At 40.1% G+C, this 18,285-nt stretch overlaps 1 protein-coding gene across 1 annotated transcript in view; it reads right to left on the bottom strand.

Moving 5' to 3' along the window:
* dok6 (docking protein 6) overlaps positions 1-10,041 on the bottom strand; it is a 67,525-nt gene extending 57,484 nt beyond the window's left edge. Inside the window, exon 1 of the mRNA XM_034706993.1 lies at positions 9,744-10,041. Within this exon, the coding sequence (XP_034562884.1) occupies positions 9,744-9,809 (66 nt within the window). The 5' untranslated portion in view covers positions 9,810-10,041. The remainder of the gene's footprint in view (positions 1-9,743) is intronic.
* Between the last annotated feature and the right edge of the window lie 8,244 nt (positions 10,042-18,285).

Here is an 18,285-nt window from a genome sequence, read left to right on the forward strand (position 1 = left end):
AAAATGATCACTTTGGCTTGTTGTCTTCTGTATTTGGAGTGAGTCACTGTAATAAAGACTTCTGTGCTTATACTGAAACTTCTGTCACACATTTAACATCCCGACGGGATCATAACGGGCGAGAGTCCAATAATACTGGACTGAAGTGTGTTATTGTTTTTCAGTCTCTAAATTACACTGGGTTATTTGCCCCTAAACAAACTGTAAGCACACAACAATTTTGAAATGGTTCTCTTGTAAAAAAGTAATTTCAAAACCCCAAATCACTTCTGCAAACATGAGAGTGGAGTAACCATCTTTGTGCAAATGGTATCCTTGTGTTGGGATGATGAATAGCCTTTCTTTAACTCAGCAGACAGGATTATTGGTTTACTGATTATTTGTTTACATCCATACTTTTGGCTGATTGTGTTTTCACTCCTACTTACTCTGGACCAGACATAATGCATTTTTAATGTGTTTTCTGCTTGACATTTCTAGTTTGACCACAGTGCTCTCATAACAGCACTTAGATTGCAACAGAGTAAAACTTTGTCCCCTACCATTTTATTCTTGCTGTTGTGGTTTGCACAAGCAGTTTATTATATTTATAGTTTTAATATTTAGAGGCAAATTTGTTGTTTTCAGTATCATCTGGGCCTGAATTAAAGGTAACTAAGCAAAAGTTTGACCAATTGTGTGTCCAAGTACAATAAAGGTCTCTGATTTCAGATGCCAAACAGAAGCTCAACCTCAAAAATGTGCTTTAGCTCAATGTCCAAGTTTTAAAATATCAACACAGTCTCAAGTTTGAAAATATCAAAGTAAGTAGGAGGGAGAATAAGACCATTTGTTCTGTAGCTGAGCAGCAGAACATGCAGTGCAGAGGGTAAGGTAGTCTAGCCTTCAAAAATAAGACTTGAATTAGCAGAAACTGCAACCAGCTAGCACCAAATACATCAATGCAGCTAATCTGGCTGCTAACTAGCAAACATAGCGTAGCATCAAGCTTTCAGTGTAGCATTAGCATTAGACCTAAACTTCCTTACAATGGTTGTATTAGAACAGAGATCAATCCAAAACAATGCTAACATAGAGCTGTATTTTCTAGATGTGTAAGGGTAACTGTCTGTCTATGTACTTGTGTTATCAAAAACAATACCTCAGAATCATTTTTGTGTCCACTCAACGTATTTCCAAAAGACATCGTATTTTGGGTTTACATGTCGTCCTTTTCCAGCTGCTTGAAGAGCCTGTTGGCACCTATGTGCTATGTAGGTAGACAAAGGTGCAAACCTAGCTAATCATCCCGAACTATTTTTTCAAATAAGTTCTGCAGGTCTTGTTTTTATAGTTAAAGGGTTTTAGTACAGAATAACTTATGGCCACAGCTGACAGACACACTCCACTAAGCATTTCTTAGTAATAACACTGTAATTCTGTGACTACTTCTTCTTCTTCTTCTTCTTCTTCTTCTTCTTCTTCTTCTTCTGTCCAGTCAACATAAAAGCTTTGTCATCCAATATCCAGTCCCTCCAGGATTTCGCGGGATTTTTTTGTGATTGTTGCGGCCCAAAAAGCCTGAATTTGCGACAGCTTTTTGAAAAAATTGCGGTGAAAGTTGAGATTATTTTTTTTTGCTTTTGTCCCCCAATAACATATCAGGGGCAAGTAAATATGCTAAATTACAGTTGTTTTTAGAAAACATTCTTGATGTGGCCACTGACTGTATTTTGATTCTCTTGATTCACAGAAAAATGCCATGAAAGGTCTGTATTGCAAATTTACGACGGTCCCTGAATGCACCTCGCAGCGACTGATGCACAGTCAGTTCACGGCACTCTAAAATTAATCTGCATCTTTGATGATTAGGAGTGGATCAAAACTTACTAAATGTGTCTGATGTTTCACCAAACTGGTTTAAATCAAGCTGTAGATGCAGAGCTTTTTACGATAACCACGGCAACAATGTCAAACGTCAAATATTAAACAGACGTCCCCCGGTTGTGTCTTTGTCACTAACACACACCGGGGGGTAAAAATCATCAATGAAGATGAGACAGATGCATGGAGGTGAGGAGAGCTGGTTCATAAAGCACACCTGCTGCAGGTAGAGACCAAGCTAACACTGAGCCCCTCAATCTATAAATAATAACGTTGTCATGGTCACTTGTCCTGCCTGCTGTCCCCTCTTTTCACCCGTTCTCTGTGCGTGTTTTGTTGTTGAAAAGTGCAGATCAAGGGAGGACTTATGTTTATGTTCCAAGGAAGTCAAATTGATGACAAAACCGATGACGTGCAGGGGCTGAGATTAAGGTAATTGGTCAAATTTGCGGTAATGTTGCGGTGATTGTAAAAAATTGCAGGGCCGCGAAAAAATTGCGCTGATTGGTGGAATTTGCGTTGATAGTTGCGATCACGAAATCGCAAATTCCTGGAGGGAATGAATATCCCTACAGGTCAGGAGCAGTAATTTTTGCATTGCATCATTTGTGTTTTTGAAGCGTGTTTGTTGTCAATGCAGTTCTTTTGGCTTTTTGCAGCACGTTTCTTTATTTTCCGCGTTTTCACAGTTACGTTTTCTTTGGACGTTTGCATATGTTTTTAAAGTTGTATAGTTTTTTGCCTTCCAAGCACCTTTCTCCTGGTGAAGATCATTCAGACTGTTGCAGATCATCTGTCCTTGTTGGGCCACCGTAGTTTCGCCCTAGAAAACAGCACTATGGGCGCAGATTTGGCCTAATGGCTTAATTGCACGCCCATGAAGCGGTTGACCCTGGTTTCGATTCCAGCCTGCGGCCTCTTTCCTGCATGTCATCTCCCCACTCTCCCCCTGTTTCCAGCTCTATCCACTGTCCTTCCCTCTCTCGTAAAGGTGCAAAAAGTCTGAAAAATATAACTTAAAAAAAAAAAAAGAAAAGAAAACAACACTATGAGAACAGTATGAGTAAAAATCAAAATGTAGAGTTAATAAAAAAAGCATGCTAAGCTTAGAGTATAACTGCAGGAGTCAGTCATTATTTCACTGTGGTTTTGTCACTATACATAAACCCTTCACCTGTTGTGAGCTGTTATGTGTTACATTGTGAACATATGGCTAGTGTTGCAGTGATAAAAGGAGGTGAGATGAATAAACACGCTGAGTGCACGTTACTTTTAGCATTGCAGTTCTGATGTGCATTAGCTGCTGTTTGTTTAAAGCATTTCTCTCCTGAAAAACAAACTCCAGCTCACAGAAGTTGTGTTTTTTTCTCCCAACAAGATCTTCGCCAACTATGTTTCCCTTACTCTTCCACACCTTCCTCTGCTGTCTCGTTAGCTAACCTTGCAGTCGCTAATAATGTGTTACCACTTAATATGAAGCTAGCTGTGGCTTCATCTGATTGGCTGAATGCTGTGTGTTCATTGTGCTTCATCTGGTAGGTGAAATGTTTACATGCTAAGTGTTAATTTATGACACTTGAATAATAGTTATTTTTTAATTAAAGCAATAAACACAGCTTAACAACGTGTTAAATGTCTTTCTTATATCTCATTAAGAGTAAAACTTGTTCCTGATGTAAAACAAGGTAACACTGAGTTTATTGTAGGTGCCATACGTGGTGAGAACTAACAGTTTATCTGAGTGTGAAGTTCTCTTAAAATATTACATATCCGCCTCTGAGCCGACATCTGATCCACAGCTCCTTTGAAGTGTCAAAACATGTTTGTGAATGGAGAAGCTGAATGGCAGACACACACTCACCTCCAGCAAACTTAAATTGAGCATTTTTGTTAAAGCTTGAAAAACGGTTAGACAGACAGGAGGGTGGAAATATTCAACAGCTGACCTTTTCTACTTTAACACTGCAATCCTTAACCTGGGAAACATGTAACAGGCTGGAGACTGACACAGAAATTACTCAAAGGTCATGTTATTCATCCCTAATAGCGTCGGACAGTTTTCTCTGAAAGGGATTGAAAGAAGTGTTGGATATCAGTCGTTCTGTTCCTCAGATATCGCCAGATTTGAATGTTTTTCTGAGCTCAGTGAGGCTTGTTGTTGGCTCTGGTGAGCGTTTAGTTTGTCTCCATGTAGTAAAAAATACTGTATGGTACAAAGCCACAGGATTAAAATTAATTGAGAATTTGCACACTGTTCTCTGGCAGCAGACTGTTTACTTGTTTGTCAGGCGCATGTGTGTGCCAATTCTTCAACGTAGAACCAAGAAAATGCATATGAATGTGTTTGTGTGTGTGTGTGTGTGTGTGTGTGTGTGTGTGTGTGTGTGTGTGTGTGTGTATGTGTGTGTGTATGTGTGTGTGTGTGTGTGCCTTTGCAGTGTATTGGGGCAATGGCCTGTTGGGGGTTATGGAGGGTGCAGTGCGGGGTGATGAATAGGATGCTTTTGTGCTCAGTCTCTCAGCTGTCTGCAAACCGGTGAAGGAGAGAAAAGGTGAGAGAGAAAGGGGGCATGAGGTGAGGGAGATAAAGCCAGATAAAGGGGTGAAGAAAGGGAAGGGAGAGAGAGAGAATAGTGGGAATAGAGATGAGAGAGAGACACTGCGAAGAGTGGGGAGTACAGGTGAGAAGCTGGGGGAGAATGAGAGGTGAGAGAATGGGTGGAGAGGTGAGGAAGAGGAGGGGAATGTGAGAAAGGAAAGGGGAGAGACGCTACTTGTGCATTCAAGAACACTGCACCGTTGTCTCTTCAGCCAACAAAGAGACAAAGAAGTTGGCTAACGCTAATCGTTGCTATTCATGTCAGTGGAAAAGAAAACTAATCTCCCAGAAAGAGAAAAGAGAAAAAGAAAAAGTGCCCGCTTGGTAATTTTGATCACTTGGCAGAACACAGAAGTGACCTCATGGCCTCAACCTTCACACATGACGGGGTTTGGAAATGAGCCAATCATGCTGACGGATGCTGATGAGCCCAGGCGAAGCTGTTGCTGGTTCCACTGTATTACATATTGCAAAAGAGAGAACCATCGGACTGTACCGCCTTCTGATGAAAAATAATGCAGAACACATTTTAAAAGGCAGAGCATTACGATAGAGAGCGGGTCGGGAGCATTAGAAGGTCAACTGTGATGCAAAGTCTTGAGATGTGATATTTGAAAGACCTTTAAAGCACCAAAAAAAAGAAACATTTAAAAAAGCACATGAAGAGGAAAACACCCAAGACCTTAAACTCAGGCACTGAGGGGGCATCGAAGTAGGGCAGCGTGTCGATCCTTAGTATATTTTCTTTCACAATATCTAAAAACCAACAATACAATCTGAAAGCCATCGTCTAACAATGAAACTAAATGTTTATCTACAAAACAAGACCTGATCTGAAATGTAGATACTGTAACATTGTCTGGTTTTAGTTTCAGACATCCTGCTTTTCTGTATCCCCAAATAGAAAATGTTAAATTCCAACATAATAAAAGACTGAATACCTCTGAGTGCGGGACCACAAACTATAAAACTGCATCACAGTTTTTAAACATTCTGCAAATCAAAAGATGAATCCATCATGAAAAGAATCAGCGGAATTATCTGTAATGACAGTAATTGTTAGCTGCAGCTGCAACGTTATCAAATGTTTGTGATCTGTGTTCCTCAGTGATTGAGGAAATGATGATAGTTTTGATCATTTAGGACAGTTTTTGAAATGAGCAGAGTTCCACACAGCAACAACTACAGCTGAAGGAACCAGGGATGAAACATGTATCACCCAATGATGGATAGATATCTTGATGATCAATGAATAATTTCTAAAATAAGAAGCTTAATATGCAGAAATGTCTCCTTCTAAAATGTCATTTTCATTAGTTGGAACTGTTGGTGGATATTCCTCTCTTTTTTCAAACATTTTACAGACCAAACACACAATCAGCTGATCAAAGAAAGTACTCAGCAGATTGAAATGTATGGCTGTACCTGTCTCAATTTTTTTAAAGTCAAAGCTAAAAGAACCTGATTTTGTTTCAGTCCAGTGACCAAAAGACTCCTTAATCTGCCCACACGAGTCTTCGGTCTAACCTGCTTGATTCACATTTATCAGTTTTCCTATCCACAGTTATCAAAGTCACCGCTTTCTATTTCTTTGCAGCAGCTCAGCTCACAGCCCCCCAAAGCCCTACCAACAACTGTCAAATACACCAACCTGGAGAACATGACCCCTAGGGATAGCCCACAGTTATTACAAGAGACCCTGCAGGACTCAATAAAAACAATGCACACTGATCAACACTGCAAGCAAACATGACCAATAAAAGACTACCAGGTAACTGTAAGGATGACAACCAATCTACTCCAAACGTCACAACTACAAAGACAAGAAATAGGACAAGTCATACCTTGCCTGTTTGACCTCCACCAGTGGTGGGCTGTCCTCACATGAGGTTTGGAAGTCACATGTTGCATTGTCTCTTTAAATTGCTCCCTTTTTAAAAGTAGCTAGTTGTGTTTTTAGTTTGATCTTGCATGCTGCAATTGCAATTTCACTGTGAATAATCTGTCAATGTTATGTTTTTGTCTGTTTGTATTGGAAACATTTTTATTTGTTTACTTTTTTAAATTCCATTTACATTTTCTTTTCTTTTTTATCCTGTCAGTGTCATGATTTGTGTCTTTACTTGAATGTTTGTAAAAACAAACATTTCAAATCATAAAAATAAAAAAAAATGAAGTTGCAATTTTCAACTTCTTACAATGTTACAAATAATTGGAATAATATAAGAATTCGTACGCAGGGGATGTGTCTGAAAATAGGATTCAGTTTATACTGAGGTATGTGTATGTGCTGAGGTGTAAGGTGACGGGAAGGAGGGACATGAAGATATTTTCATCTACCGAAGGGGGCCCCGCAGAGAACATTTGAAATCCACTGAGATACATTAAACTCCTTTATTCTGTATTTTTAATTAGTTTTCTTGTTCTGTTTGTTTAGGAGAGGAGATTGCTGATGATGATTCTGCTTAATCTAAAAACCTTTGAATAATGGAGGAAACCATACCACCCAGGGAGAGCACCTTCCAAATAAGCTAGTGGCAGCTCAGCTCACAGCCCCCTCCTCATGAGCTGCTGAAGGAGAGTAAGCGACACTGATTTTGTGTTTTTGGCAGAATAAATCACCAGGTCCACTTCTTTAAGAGACAGTGGTCATTAAAAGAATCCATCACTGAAGATTAATTTTTAGACTTGTCTTGTAAAGTTGAATTTTAAGGTAAGTCCTGCTCTTGTACAATGAGACAGCTAAGGTGCGATTTACGACTGGAAAATTTGAGTGGATTCATGGTCCTCTTGGCAGATGATTGGAAAGGTTGATTTAGTGGGTAGAGTGGGCAGCCGAAGGAATTCTGTGCCCACTTTGGTTTCTTTTGTCGGAGGAAAAACAGAAATTGTGAGAAAACTTTTGGATCCTTCAAGTGAAGAGTTGGAGGAAGTCTTTATTGGTCTCGATGATGAAACCGAGGAGTTACATCAGATGAAGCTGAAACATTTAAACAGACTCTGAACTATTTAAAATCTGACAGGAACAGGGTTTCTGAGATCATGCTGCTGAAAAATACTGTTCTGGATTTAAGCTAGCACTAAATAGGAATCCCCTCCAAACAGATGTGCATCTCTCCATTGGCGCATGCATGTGTGCATCTGTCACATTTGGATAATAATGTCCCTCAAACTCTTGAAATGACAACTAATAAGTTATTTTATCCAACATAAAAACATCACAGAGAGGTAGTTTATCAGTGTCTGTTGATTCAGACATTACTAAACCCATTCCTGCTCCATTAGGTTGTTTTGATTCTCCACACAGGATAATAATGGCTCTGTGTTAACTAACCCCAGCATGGATGGATGAATACTTTCTATCTGCCCACACCGGGGTCCTCTGAGGCCATCGCAGCGTGGCGTTTCTCTGATGAAACAGAAGCGAGCGAGCAAGCGAGCGGCGGAGGGTTGAAGGAGTGGGCGATCAGGACACAAACTGTTTCCCTCAAACAAGCAGCAGGATGAGATGTGGAGCTGGCAGAGACGTGGCATCCATACCTCCAGCACAGCCGACACAGCATGCGTCCTCTCTCCACACACACACACACACACACACAAACACACACACACAAACACACACACACACACTCTCTTTTTCTGCGTCTGGCTAATTGCATATGCAAGAAGTAAATAAACTGTTCCAACTGCATGTAAGCGGGATCATTAGCATGTTCACAACAACAAATGTCTCATGCTTTCCTTTCTGACATCAGACTTGTGACAGGGGCATGAAGGCTTTTCTTGTAACATTTACCCTCCAAGTGTAATCAAAGATAGCTACAGAGGCAGCAAACAACAGAAGAAGAAGAAGAAGAAGAAGTGTTGATGAAGCCAGGTGATGATGTGAGGAGGCAGACATCATTAGCCCCCATCATCACACTTCATCAAAAGGAGAGGGAGTGTTCCCGCTAATGAGCTGGAAGTATGAACAAAAGCAGATGGCTTTATGAGTCAGACAATAAGGCGCTCATAATTGAATATATATCATGCGTTTCCATTTAAGCTGGCCAGCCATTTTTCAACTTGCTGGATCTCAATGGAAAAGTCATTATGAAAGGCATTGAGGAGCTGCCATCACAGCCAATCAGCTGAGCTTCAATGAGATTTTTCAGAGCTGGGAACAACTCATCACGCCTGAAAGAGAGTAAAGTACAGCACTGATAACAAGCCCCTGAGGGTAGTAATTGATTAATTGATCACTAAAGCGAAAGAGAATTGATCGCCAACCATGTCCGTAAACAATTAAATATTTCAGTAATTTTTTAAGATGAAATATCAAATATAACCTGGTGGAAGCTTCTTATATGGAAGGGTATGCTGCTTTGAAATGAAGTTTTTATTCTTAAATTTGTTCATATTGTCTGTTTTTAACCCTGTTTTTACATTTGCTGTTTTATTGACGTGTCATGTAGCACTTTGGGATTTGTTCTTAATGTAAAGTGCAGTACAAATAAAATATATAATTATTGTTATTATAATTATTATAAGTAAATATTACATTTTGTGGGTTTGGTTGTTGATTTGACAAAAAAAATAAGCTTCTAAGACATCATTTTGTGTTTTAGGAAACTGAGAAGAGCTTTTCCACAATGTTTGAGATATTATGAACCTTAGATTGATCAATGTATTGTGGGAATTAAAGGGTTAGTTGTAACCATAGCATAAAGACAGATATCATTCCTCATATTCCCTTTTATTTTGTCCAGCTTAGAATTAAAATTACTCCTTTTATGTTGCTGTTTTAAGAGATTTTACATCTCTTTACAGCTTGCCAACAAAGAAATTATTGGAAATTAACTCTTGATGCTTGATTCACCTCTTTTTCTCCTTTATTAATAATTCTACTTTTTTTTAAAAGTGCGTCAGAAAACTAGATTTATAGTCTAACTTTCTCCATGATAATAAAGTTGCGCTCTAGAAACTGAAAACAAAAAGGGAAGATAGGATAAAGGACTACATAAACATGATACCAGCTGTCAGTCATCTAGCACTTTGCCAGCGTCTTCTGCACAATGCTCTGAGACAAACTTGGCCGCTGGTTTGTGCTGCTCTAATCTGTTTTTCCTCTTGAAGAGCTCACAGCAGGACGGCCGTCTATGGAGCAATTAAAGCCTCTTTCTTAATCCAGACGCCCCCGAAACAACTGGAACCACTCTTCTTCCTCCTCCTCCTCCTCCTCCTCCTCCTCTTCCTTTCCTCCTCCTCCACAGCGTTAGACAGCAAGTGCAACACTACTCACCCCCAGTTTCTTACTCCGTATCCTCACGTATCCCTGTTTGACTATGTCGTTGAAGTTGGAAGCCATGGTGACGGGAAGCGGGTAGCTCCCAACCCGAGGGGGAGAATTCAACAAAGTAACCTCTTCTGCTTCAGCCGGCACTCGATCGTTGTGACATCCAGCAGCAGGAGAGCGAGCCGTGGGCAACCTGCTCCTGTGTCAGCGCTCAGGCTGCCCGGCTTCAGCGGCGCCGATCCATCCGGGAGAGGAGGGAGAGGAGGGAGATACCATTCGTCAGCTGATTCATTGAGCACGAGAGATGAGAGAGCAGAGGAGAGGCGCGCTTCCTGGACCACACCATCACCGAAACAGGGAGGGGGGTGGGGGAGCTCTGCTGCGGAGGGTGAGAGGGGGCACCGTCAAATTAAGGAGGGGTTGGGGAAATTCTTAGAAATCCAAGTAAAGTCTAGATAGAAAATGCTACAACAAAGGAAGCTTTTTTTTTTTTTTTTCATGTGCTTTTTAATACGCTTAAGCTCAGTCATGACATCATGGTCAGGTCTCTGGAGTGGTGTTGAATAGCTTACATTCACAATAAAACCCACTACAACTAAAATGTAAAATAAATGAGAATTATTTTTGTTTTTCTTTTGCTTGTAACAGCAACAGTTTTTTTAATCCTTTTTTTATTCATAAGTGGGGTTGTATGAGGTTCTTCTTGTATGAGTTTGTGTGTTACCAAGAGGCAACCTCAATAGTCTTAAAATATGAAGCACATGCAGAAGTGTTTAAAAACTGCAGTTCATGGAGCGTCCGCTTGAGGCTGGCTGCAGAAACACTGGAAACCACACACACCCATTCAAAAAGACGATCTTTACAGCAGAAATAAATATGTTTACAGCCTGGATCAAAAAACTGTTTAGGTAGAGTACCTATTCGCTCACCGGACACTGTACAGGGGGTGAATTATTTTATAACTGTGTATTTTCGAAGATATTAACCTTACAAGTTTTGCCCAAATAAGGACATGTCAGACTTGATTGACTGGCGGGCACCCTGAAGCTGTTGGCGGGCTCAAAGTCGCCTCTTTACCTCACACTGGCTCAACAGAAGTTAGGCTGAGTTCAGCATCCAAAACAGTGCTCAGGAACAGATGGGTGACATCACGGATATTGCGTCCATTTTTTATACAGTCTATGTGCATTACCCATAAAAGATGCCAGTCAGCTCAGCCCCTTTGTTGAGACACCAGGCTGACCACCTGTAAAAGCTAGTACATCAATCCCTACAGACAGGCTTCATTTTACCATGTAATAAAGCTCATTTTCAGAAAGTCTGTTACAAACATAAGTTTACGATACATGTAGAAAATGTTTTGCCATTTGCTTTGCCATCTGAAAGCTCATTAGTTTTAGCAATATTTGCAGATAAAACACATTATGTTCCTCCATCTGCAGCACATTGATGACATGACAAATGTAACTCATATGGAAAACTCATCCTTACGTATTTAACTACCCTAAGAAGTTGAGTTTTTTGCTGTTTATTTGGTCCGGTGTCTTAATCTCTATTTACAGATTCTGTATAATGAAGGTAAATGGTCTATGTGGAGAGTAAATGGGCTGAACCAACCTTGATGCAATCCTGGAGCTGCAATCAGCAGTAATTTAACCACTATCTAGCTTTATTTTATGTTGCTTAGCAGATATCTGCACACAAGTACAACTATCAATCCGCTCTAAGATGCCAGGAAAGAAAGTCATGGCTGGAAGTCCTACATAAGTTTACACTACATTAGAAGGCTAAAAGTTAGCTATTGCTCCTGAGGCATTTCTTTATATAATAGTCGTCTGTTTGCAAGACTGTGTACAGCTGAACACTCATAGTGGCTTATGCTAGAAAACTGTGTATCAGCATTGCTCTATATTTGGCTTTACATAAATAATCCTGTTGATTGAATGTCTCCTCTTTACATGTGATGTCATTTTAGCATTATTCAGTTATGGTCACGTGCTGCATTACTTGTGAGCTTGTTGTTATAAGACAGGAAAGCATGTACACAGTACGTATGGCGTCAAAGTGACTAAATCATGACAACATTCATGCTAGTCCAGGACAACAAAGAATCCAAGTAAACAACTCTCAGCAGCTAAGTCATGGACACTAATATACTAAAGCTATTGCTTGCTTGACAAAGAGTCTCTAGTATTTGGTGTTACTTCTTTGATATGCATCCCAAGGAAAATATGTAATAATAATACATTTTATTTAAAGCGCCTTTCTAAGCACTCCAGGACACTTTACAGAGAGGTTAAAAACATAATAAAAATAACACCATAAAATAAATAAAGACAACAAGCAATGTATTCAAGTTTCTGCTGCTTACTCTGGTCACAAGTTCTCATTCAGCCCATGATCTGTAGGAATCATGACAGAAGGAGGTGTAGTTTAACTGTCTTTCAGCTTGATTTGCTCTACTGTCAGTTTTTATCTTTCCTGTTACTGTGGTCGATTGAAAAATACTTTGGTGTTAGAATAGGGTGAATTTTTTAGCAGGATTATTAGGAGGCGCCACTGAACACAAATGGGAGAAAAATTTAGCAGAAGCTTTAGCTACTGAGGTAGACCTTGAAGCCAGCTGGTATGACAAAAAAATGCAAAGACAGTTGACTAGATATGGCTATCAAGAGCTGGGTTCTTTTTTTTTTGCTAGATATGTTGGATGTTAGTACCAAAAGTATCGATCAGCCCATGGACAAATAGAGCTCTTTTGGTGTTTATGATTAACTTCCATCTAATGTATTCTTGTTTTCATGTAATTGTTCCATTTTCAAAATGGCATCGTCACTAGCGAGTGTTTACTGAGTAGAGTCTAAGTAGAAGTATTAGCCAGACGTGTGTGCGTTTGTTGCTCTCCCAAGAAGGTGTTCGTGGTGTATTTAGTGTGTGAACAAAGAGACCCGTCTGTAAAATACACTCTAAGTCTCTTCTACTGTCTTGCAAGCTGCATAACTCCTCCCCTTAACATAATCTAAATCATGAGTTATATAGACAGCATCACTCCCTGTAAAACTTTTAGGAATAAAGAAAAGGGCTATTTTGATACCAGGCTGTAAGCATGTTTAATTCTGCTGTAACTACAGGCATTTGAACATGGACTTTAAAGGGGTTTCCTGTGTTTTTGCAGAAAGTCTCAAGTGGACACTTGAGGAACTGCAGTTTTTTGGCACCACATTTGCTTTAATCCACACAGCTGAGGTTGGCTGCTTGGAAAAACCATTGCCACATGAGAATTGCTACAGGAAAGAGATCAAACCACAGTTTTTAGTTTTGTGACCAGAGAAGCTAAAACATTAAAATTCTTGAATTTAAAGGCATCTTTTTATGTCATGTCTTTACTTCCCTTTGTACTGATACTGGTATCACTGAAATCCCAAGGAGACCATCCTTAATAACGACACAGAAAAACAAGACAAGTACATTTTCTCTCAAGTTGCACAATCATGCAGAAAACTCCATATGACTAAAAGAGCAATGAATAAAATTACCTATATAATCTGACAGTCCACTGATTATTGGAATTACATGACCTTTGCAATTTCGGTAAACATCAACATTAGTCATTATTTTTCTGATTAAAGCAAGAAGTTGGTAAATTAATTTTGTCAGTTCATTAATTCTAAAGAGAAATAAAGTTCTTAGACCTCCCATGCTGTTACATGGACACTGTCACTTTCATATTAACTCAGTTCTTTAATTCATGTTTTTAGCTGTAAAACAATCAATAGATTCATCAAACCTCAAAGTGCCTGGCTCTTGCGGTCATTCCTCCTTTTGATCACTCAAATCATGGATAAGCCAGAGCTCAAGGTGAAGATCAAGGGCTTCACCTTAATAACATTTTCTAATAAGACTTCTTGCTCCATGAATTTTGATGTAACTTTTGAAATCTTGCGCAAGCATTCATGTTCTGGGCTCCCCCAGTTCCCCTCAAAACATGTTCAAAGAAAATATGCTAATGCTCAGCAGAGCTTAGTGTTGGGGCTAATTTGCAACACACTTTGTACCTTGCCTTTTGGTTATTACCTGTCCCAGTATGAATATCATTTCCATATTTTTTCGGCACACAGCCCACTAATAAGGAAATGCAATTGCCGATGTGTGAACGCCGCATTTTGTCATTATTAGCCGGCCTTGAATTGATGTTGTTTGATACGTTGAATAATAAAACCAGATAGACTGGTTCCCCGTTAAAGGATCAAATAAATTGAATACAACAAAGCAGAGCGTACAACCACCGCCTGCTGCTTGTACATTGTAGGGGCGGTGCTGCAGATTGGCAATCAAAAAAGGTCTGAAAATAAAAGCACTGAAACAAAATTTGATCCCTGCCAAAGCTGTAATCCTGATCAGGATGTAGTGAGAGGCGTAGCTCGGGTAGTGCAAATCGCAGAGAGTGAAATTCGTGGTATTAGGTAACAGATGGCTCAGGTGTATTGATATGAGGGGGCTGCCATCACTTACGTTGATTAAAATCTGTAGAAGAGAAATCACTTATGTATGAGAGTTACTGAAACAGCCGTATGATTAAGTAAGGATCAATTCCTTTGTTAAACAATCCTAAATCTAACAATAAGAAAGCACCGTGGATTAATGTGGCTGTATCAGACAACAGATCTCCTCTTATAAATGAGGACACAAATATTCCAGCACCGTCTTCTCCAGCTCTGCACAATTATGTGATTCCTCATCCTAATTTATTTATTTATTTAGTTGGAATAAAATGTCCTCTGTTGACACACAGGGGGGGCTTTTCTTCAGTGGGAATAGATTGCTGCCACTTTGAGAAGTGCTTTTCTGTCAAGTGTCAGCTTTTGAGTCCAGAGGTAAAACTCAATGTCTGTATTTTCTGTCCTGTTCATCACATCCTCGAGGGTGAAAGAAAAAACATCAGGCTGCCATCCTTCCAACAAACAGCTTGACTTTGATATTCTTCATGTCTCCCTGGAAGTGTCCTCAAATTTCAGACTTGTCAAAGTTGTTTTGTCTTTATAATCCTCTTTGTACAACATGGCGCCGCTCCATTCCCACAGCCTTGTCATTCCCTCTCTAAGAAAACAATGCTGACAGTAACAATGTCTTCTCACTGAGCTAAATATTGTCCTCTGTTTTCACAGAAAATGTCCTAGTTTTAGAGGGTGTAATAACCCGCTGTGAGACAAAGACCAACAACCAGGTTGAACTCAGGTATGAGAGGATGCATGCTCAGCGTGGAGGTCTCACATATTTGAACATATGGCCCTGACATACATGAACGGCCGCCAGCAGGGTCAGATGAGCTGAGAGTCATTCAAGAGCAGACAGACGTTCATCAAGGTCATGAGTGAAGCAGCCAATTCTGCTGAGCTGGACAAAACAACTCTTATCCAATATGGCAGTTTAATCATCACCACTTCTCATGGCCTTACACGTTGTGTGGCTAAGCCCTTTTAAATCTGTTTCCACTGAAGTGCCTGTTCTTTCAGTCCCAGGAACTTCTTCATGAGAGGCTTTAATGTTCCCTTTGGCAGTTTTTCTGCATCTTAGGTGTCTGACGTACCTTTGTAATCTGACGTGTGAAAGGCAAACTTATTTTAACATAGTCTATAAAAATGCCATTAATTCTCATCAAAATGTTGTTTATCTTGTTGAGTAACAGTTGTAGCTTAAATTAAGGCATCAGCAAAAAGACCTTTGTTTATTCTAAAGACTTTTTTCCCCCCTGATACTGATTCCCTGTATAGACTTGAGTGGCCAATACAGAGTACCCATCAAAAAACAGTGTGTTTATAAGAACAATTCATAACATTGGTGGAAAAACATGAATCCCTGACATTTTGGCTAACATTCAGCTCCTTGCCAGCACTGACTATTTTCAAAACCGCCTGCTACATACTACCTACGAATACTGCATACTGTGCTTGAAGGTAGTCTGTAGTATGACTGTTCTGTTCGATCTGTTTTGTAGTATGCAGGGTCAGGTGTTGCTGAATTTTCGGTTTCGGTAAGCGTTTTTTATGGAATTTAACAATATTCACAGACATGAACAGTTACCTGTGGTATGGGTATCAACTCTATAATTACTGGAAGTCACAAGATTGAACAGCGTTTATTTCCCATTACTTCACTGTAAATGTAACAAACTATTAAACATCTGTTCCACACTCAAGTACAGTAGGTGGCGGTGATGCAGCTAAAAACCAAGTAGCGCTGTGCATTGTGGGAAAAAGAACGTGAGGGAGACTGGTCTGCTGCATACTGAGAAATGTTCCCGAATCAGTACAACATCCGGGGAGTTTTGGCATACTGCAGATTTTGCTCTTGTTCACATACCCCATACTACTTTTTCACCAAATCAGTATGTCCTACTAGTATCGTAGTTTTGAAAAAGGCAATGGCTTTTTTATTCGTCACGATTACTTCACTGAAACCTTTCAATTTTTTTCACGTATCTGTTTTGATACCTTTGGCATTGACTGTCATATGTGCTGAAATATGTACCTAACGTTCGGCAGTATTGGAGGATTATTGGAACAGTTGTAGTTCATTTTAATCTTTGTACTCTCCTCTCTTTACACACTGAACTTACTTGTGTTTAATGGTAAAACTGAAAGCCACTTCTTGCTAAAAGCATCATCAAATTTCAAGCATGGCGTGAACCCATCAAAACCTCTTCACTTGCAGTCTTCTGAACGCTGCATACCTGACCAATCAGGAATGCTCATTGCTACAATTGCATTGACCCAAAAGCCCCAGTTCTGCCCCTGGAGTAGGAACCTTTTGATAGGTAAAACAAAGTTCATGGATCTGTAATTAGACCCAAATCCACAGGGTGGAAATGCACCTTGTACCTCAAAAAGTTCCTGCTCCCCTGGGGAAAGTTATTGCAGTGGAAATGCAGCATTTGTTGATAAATACTGTGAGGACTGATCTGCATCTCGAGAAACCACAGCATCCATTAAAGTACTGAAGCATTCCCAAAAAAGCCCTCTTGATTTGTTTGTGTAGTCACAGCTGAGGCAGAAGGCAAACTTTATGTGATCTGGTGAAATATTAAAATAGCTTTGCATTAGTTCATCCCATTACTATTTGGCAAACATTCACAAGCACAGCTAAATAATTAACACCTCCTAAAACAGATAAGCGGGGTGATGAGTGGAGGAGTGGTGTGAGTGAGAGGAAGAAATGCATCTCCACGCCTAGTTGTTTGCCAGGTAAGCATTTTTACATGTGGGCGGAGGAGAGGAAATAGAGATCACACAGGCAGAATTATGGTAATGTTGTGCTCCGGGTTCCTGTACTCAAGCTTTTTACAGCAACCCGTATCAGCCTGATATGTTAATAGGCACAATGGGATTTGAGTTTGATTAAATGTCAACGCCTGGAGGAAAAAAGCGCTAGTGTGGAAAGTAGGAGGGTCTATAAAAAAAATCCCATTTCTCAGAATAAGAGATGTGGGGTATTGTGGACTCAATGGGTCCTTGGATATCCAGGGAGGACATTGGTTTGTCACACTCTAGGACAGCTAAGGTTGTGTGTGGTCCCAGTGGACCAAGCCATGACATGTTTGTGATTTACTCCATAACAGTTAGAAGTAGAAGTGGTTGGAGGGCCTCTTTGTCCTTTTCTGGAAGGTGAGAGTGAGAGTGGGCGATTCGAGAGGGTCCTTTTCTTCAATGGAGGATGAGAATGGAAGTAAAGCCAAAAAGCTTAGGGTTTCTCACGTTACTGATTACCCCAAAGTGTTATCAGAGGAACTGAGGATGAGATTTAATTTGCACCAACATCAAGTAACTACTCCATTAACCAACCTTGATGGTCCTGTTTTAAATTCTGGACATCCAAGAGAGATAAAATGTACATATACAGCCAAAGAAGATTTATATTTGCAATTATAAAGCATATGAGTCACTAAAAGAGCCTTAGAAGTTAAGTATGTAGGTGCACTAATGATCATTATGGTAATAGGGGAGGATGAATAGTAAGGAAAGTCAGTTAAGGAGGAAAACATGCAGACAGAGGAGGGTGAATCCAAGGGGAAACGTTCAGGAAGAGAAGGAGAGAGGCAGGAGCACACTGAATAGAAACGAGAAGGATCATTCTCAGAGGAAAGGCTATACCTCCTGCTGGTTTGACCCAGTCTTTGTGTCCTAAATTGGGGTCTGTCTGGTGTCACAGTGAGCCTGAACCCTGAGCTGGATCTCTTGAGACTGTGGCTGTTCTGCTGCTGTAGCATTTCTCGTACAAAACGACCGGGGGAGGCTGAATCCACAGTTCATCACACTGAGCTCCTCGCGGGAGAAAGAGGAGCAAAATAGGTGCTTCAGTCGACTCCTACAAGAATGATGAGATGCCTGTTTTTTTTTCCTCTCCTTCCTCCTTTTTTTCTCTTTCATGCCACGCAGCTAAATTGGAGAGCAGAGAGGCTAAATTCATCAGGAGCGGCTGGTCTTGGATCACTGACCAGGTCCTTCATGTGACCATCTCATTCATTTTAATCATCTTTCATATGGAGACGCTTGAT

The sequence above is a fragment of the Notolabrus celidotus genome, chromosome 17 (assembly GCF_009762535.1).
Source record: "Notolabrus celidotus isolate fNotCel1 chromosome 17, fNotCel1.pri, whole genome shotgun sequence".
Taxonomy (NCBI): Eukaryota; Metazoa; Chordata; class Actinopteri; order Labriformes; family Labridae; genus Notolabrus; species Notolabrus celidotus.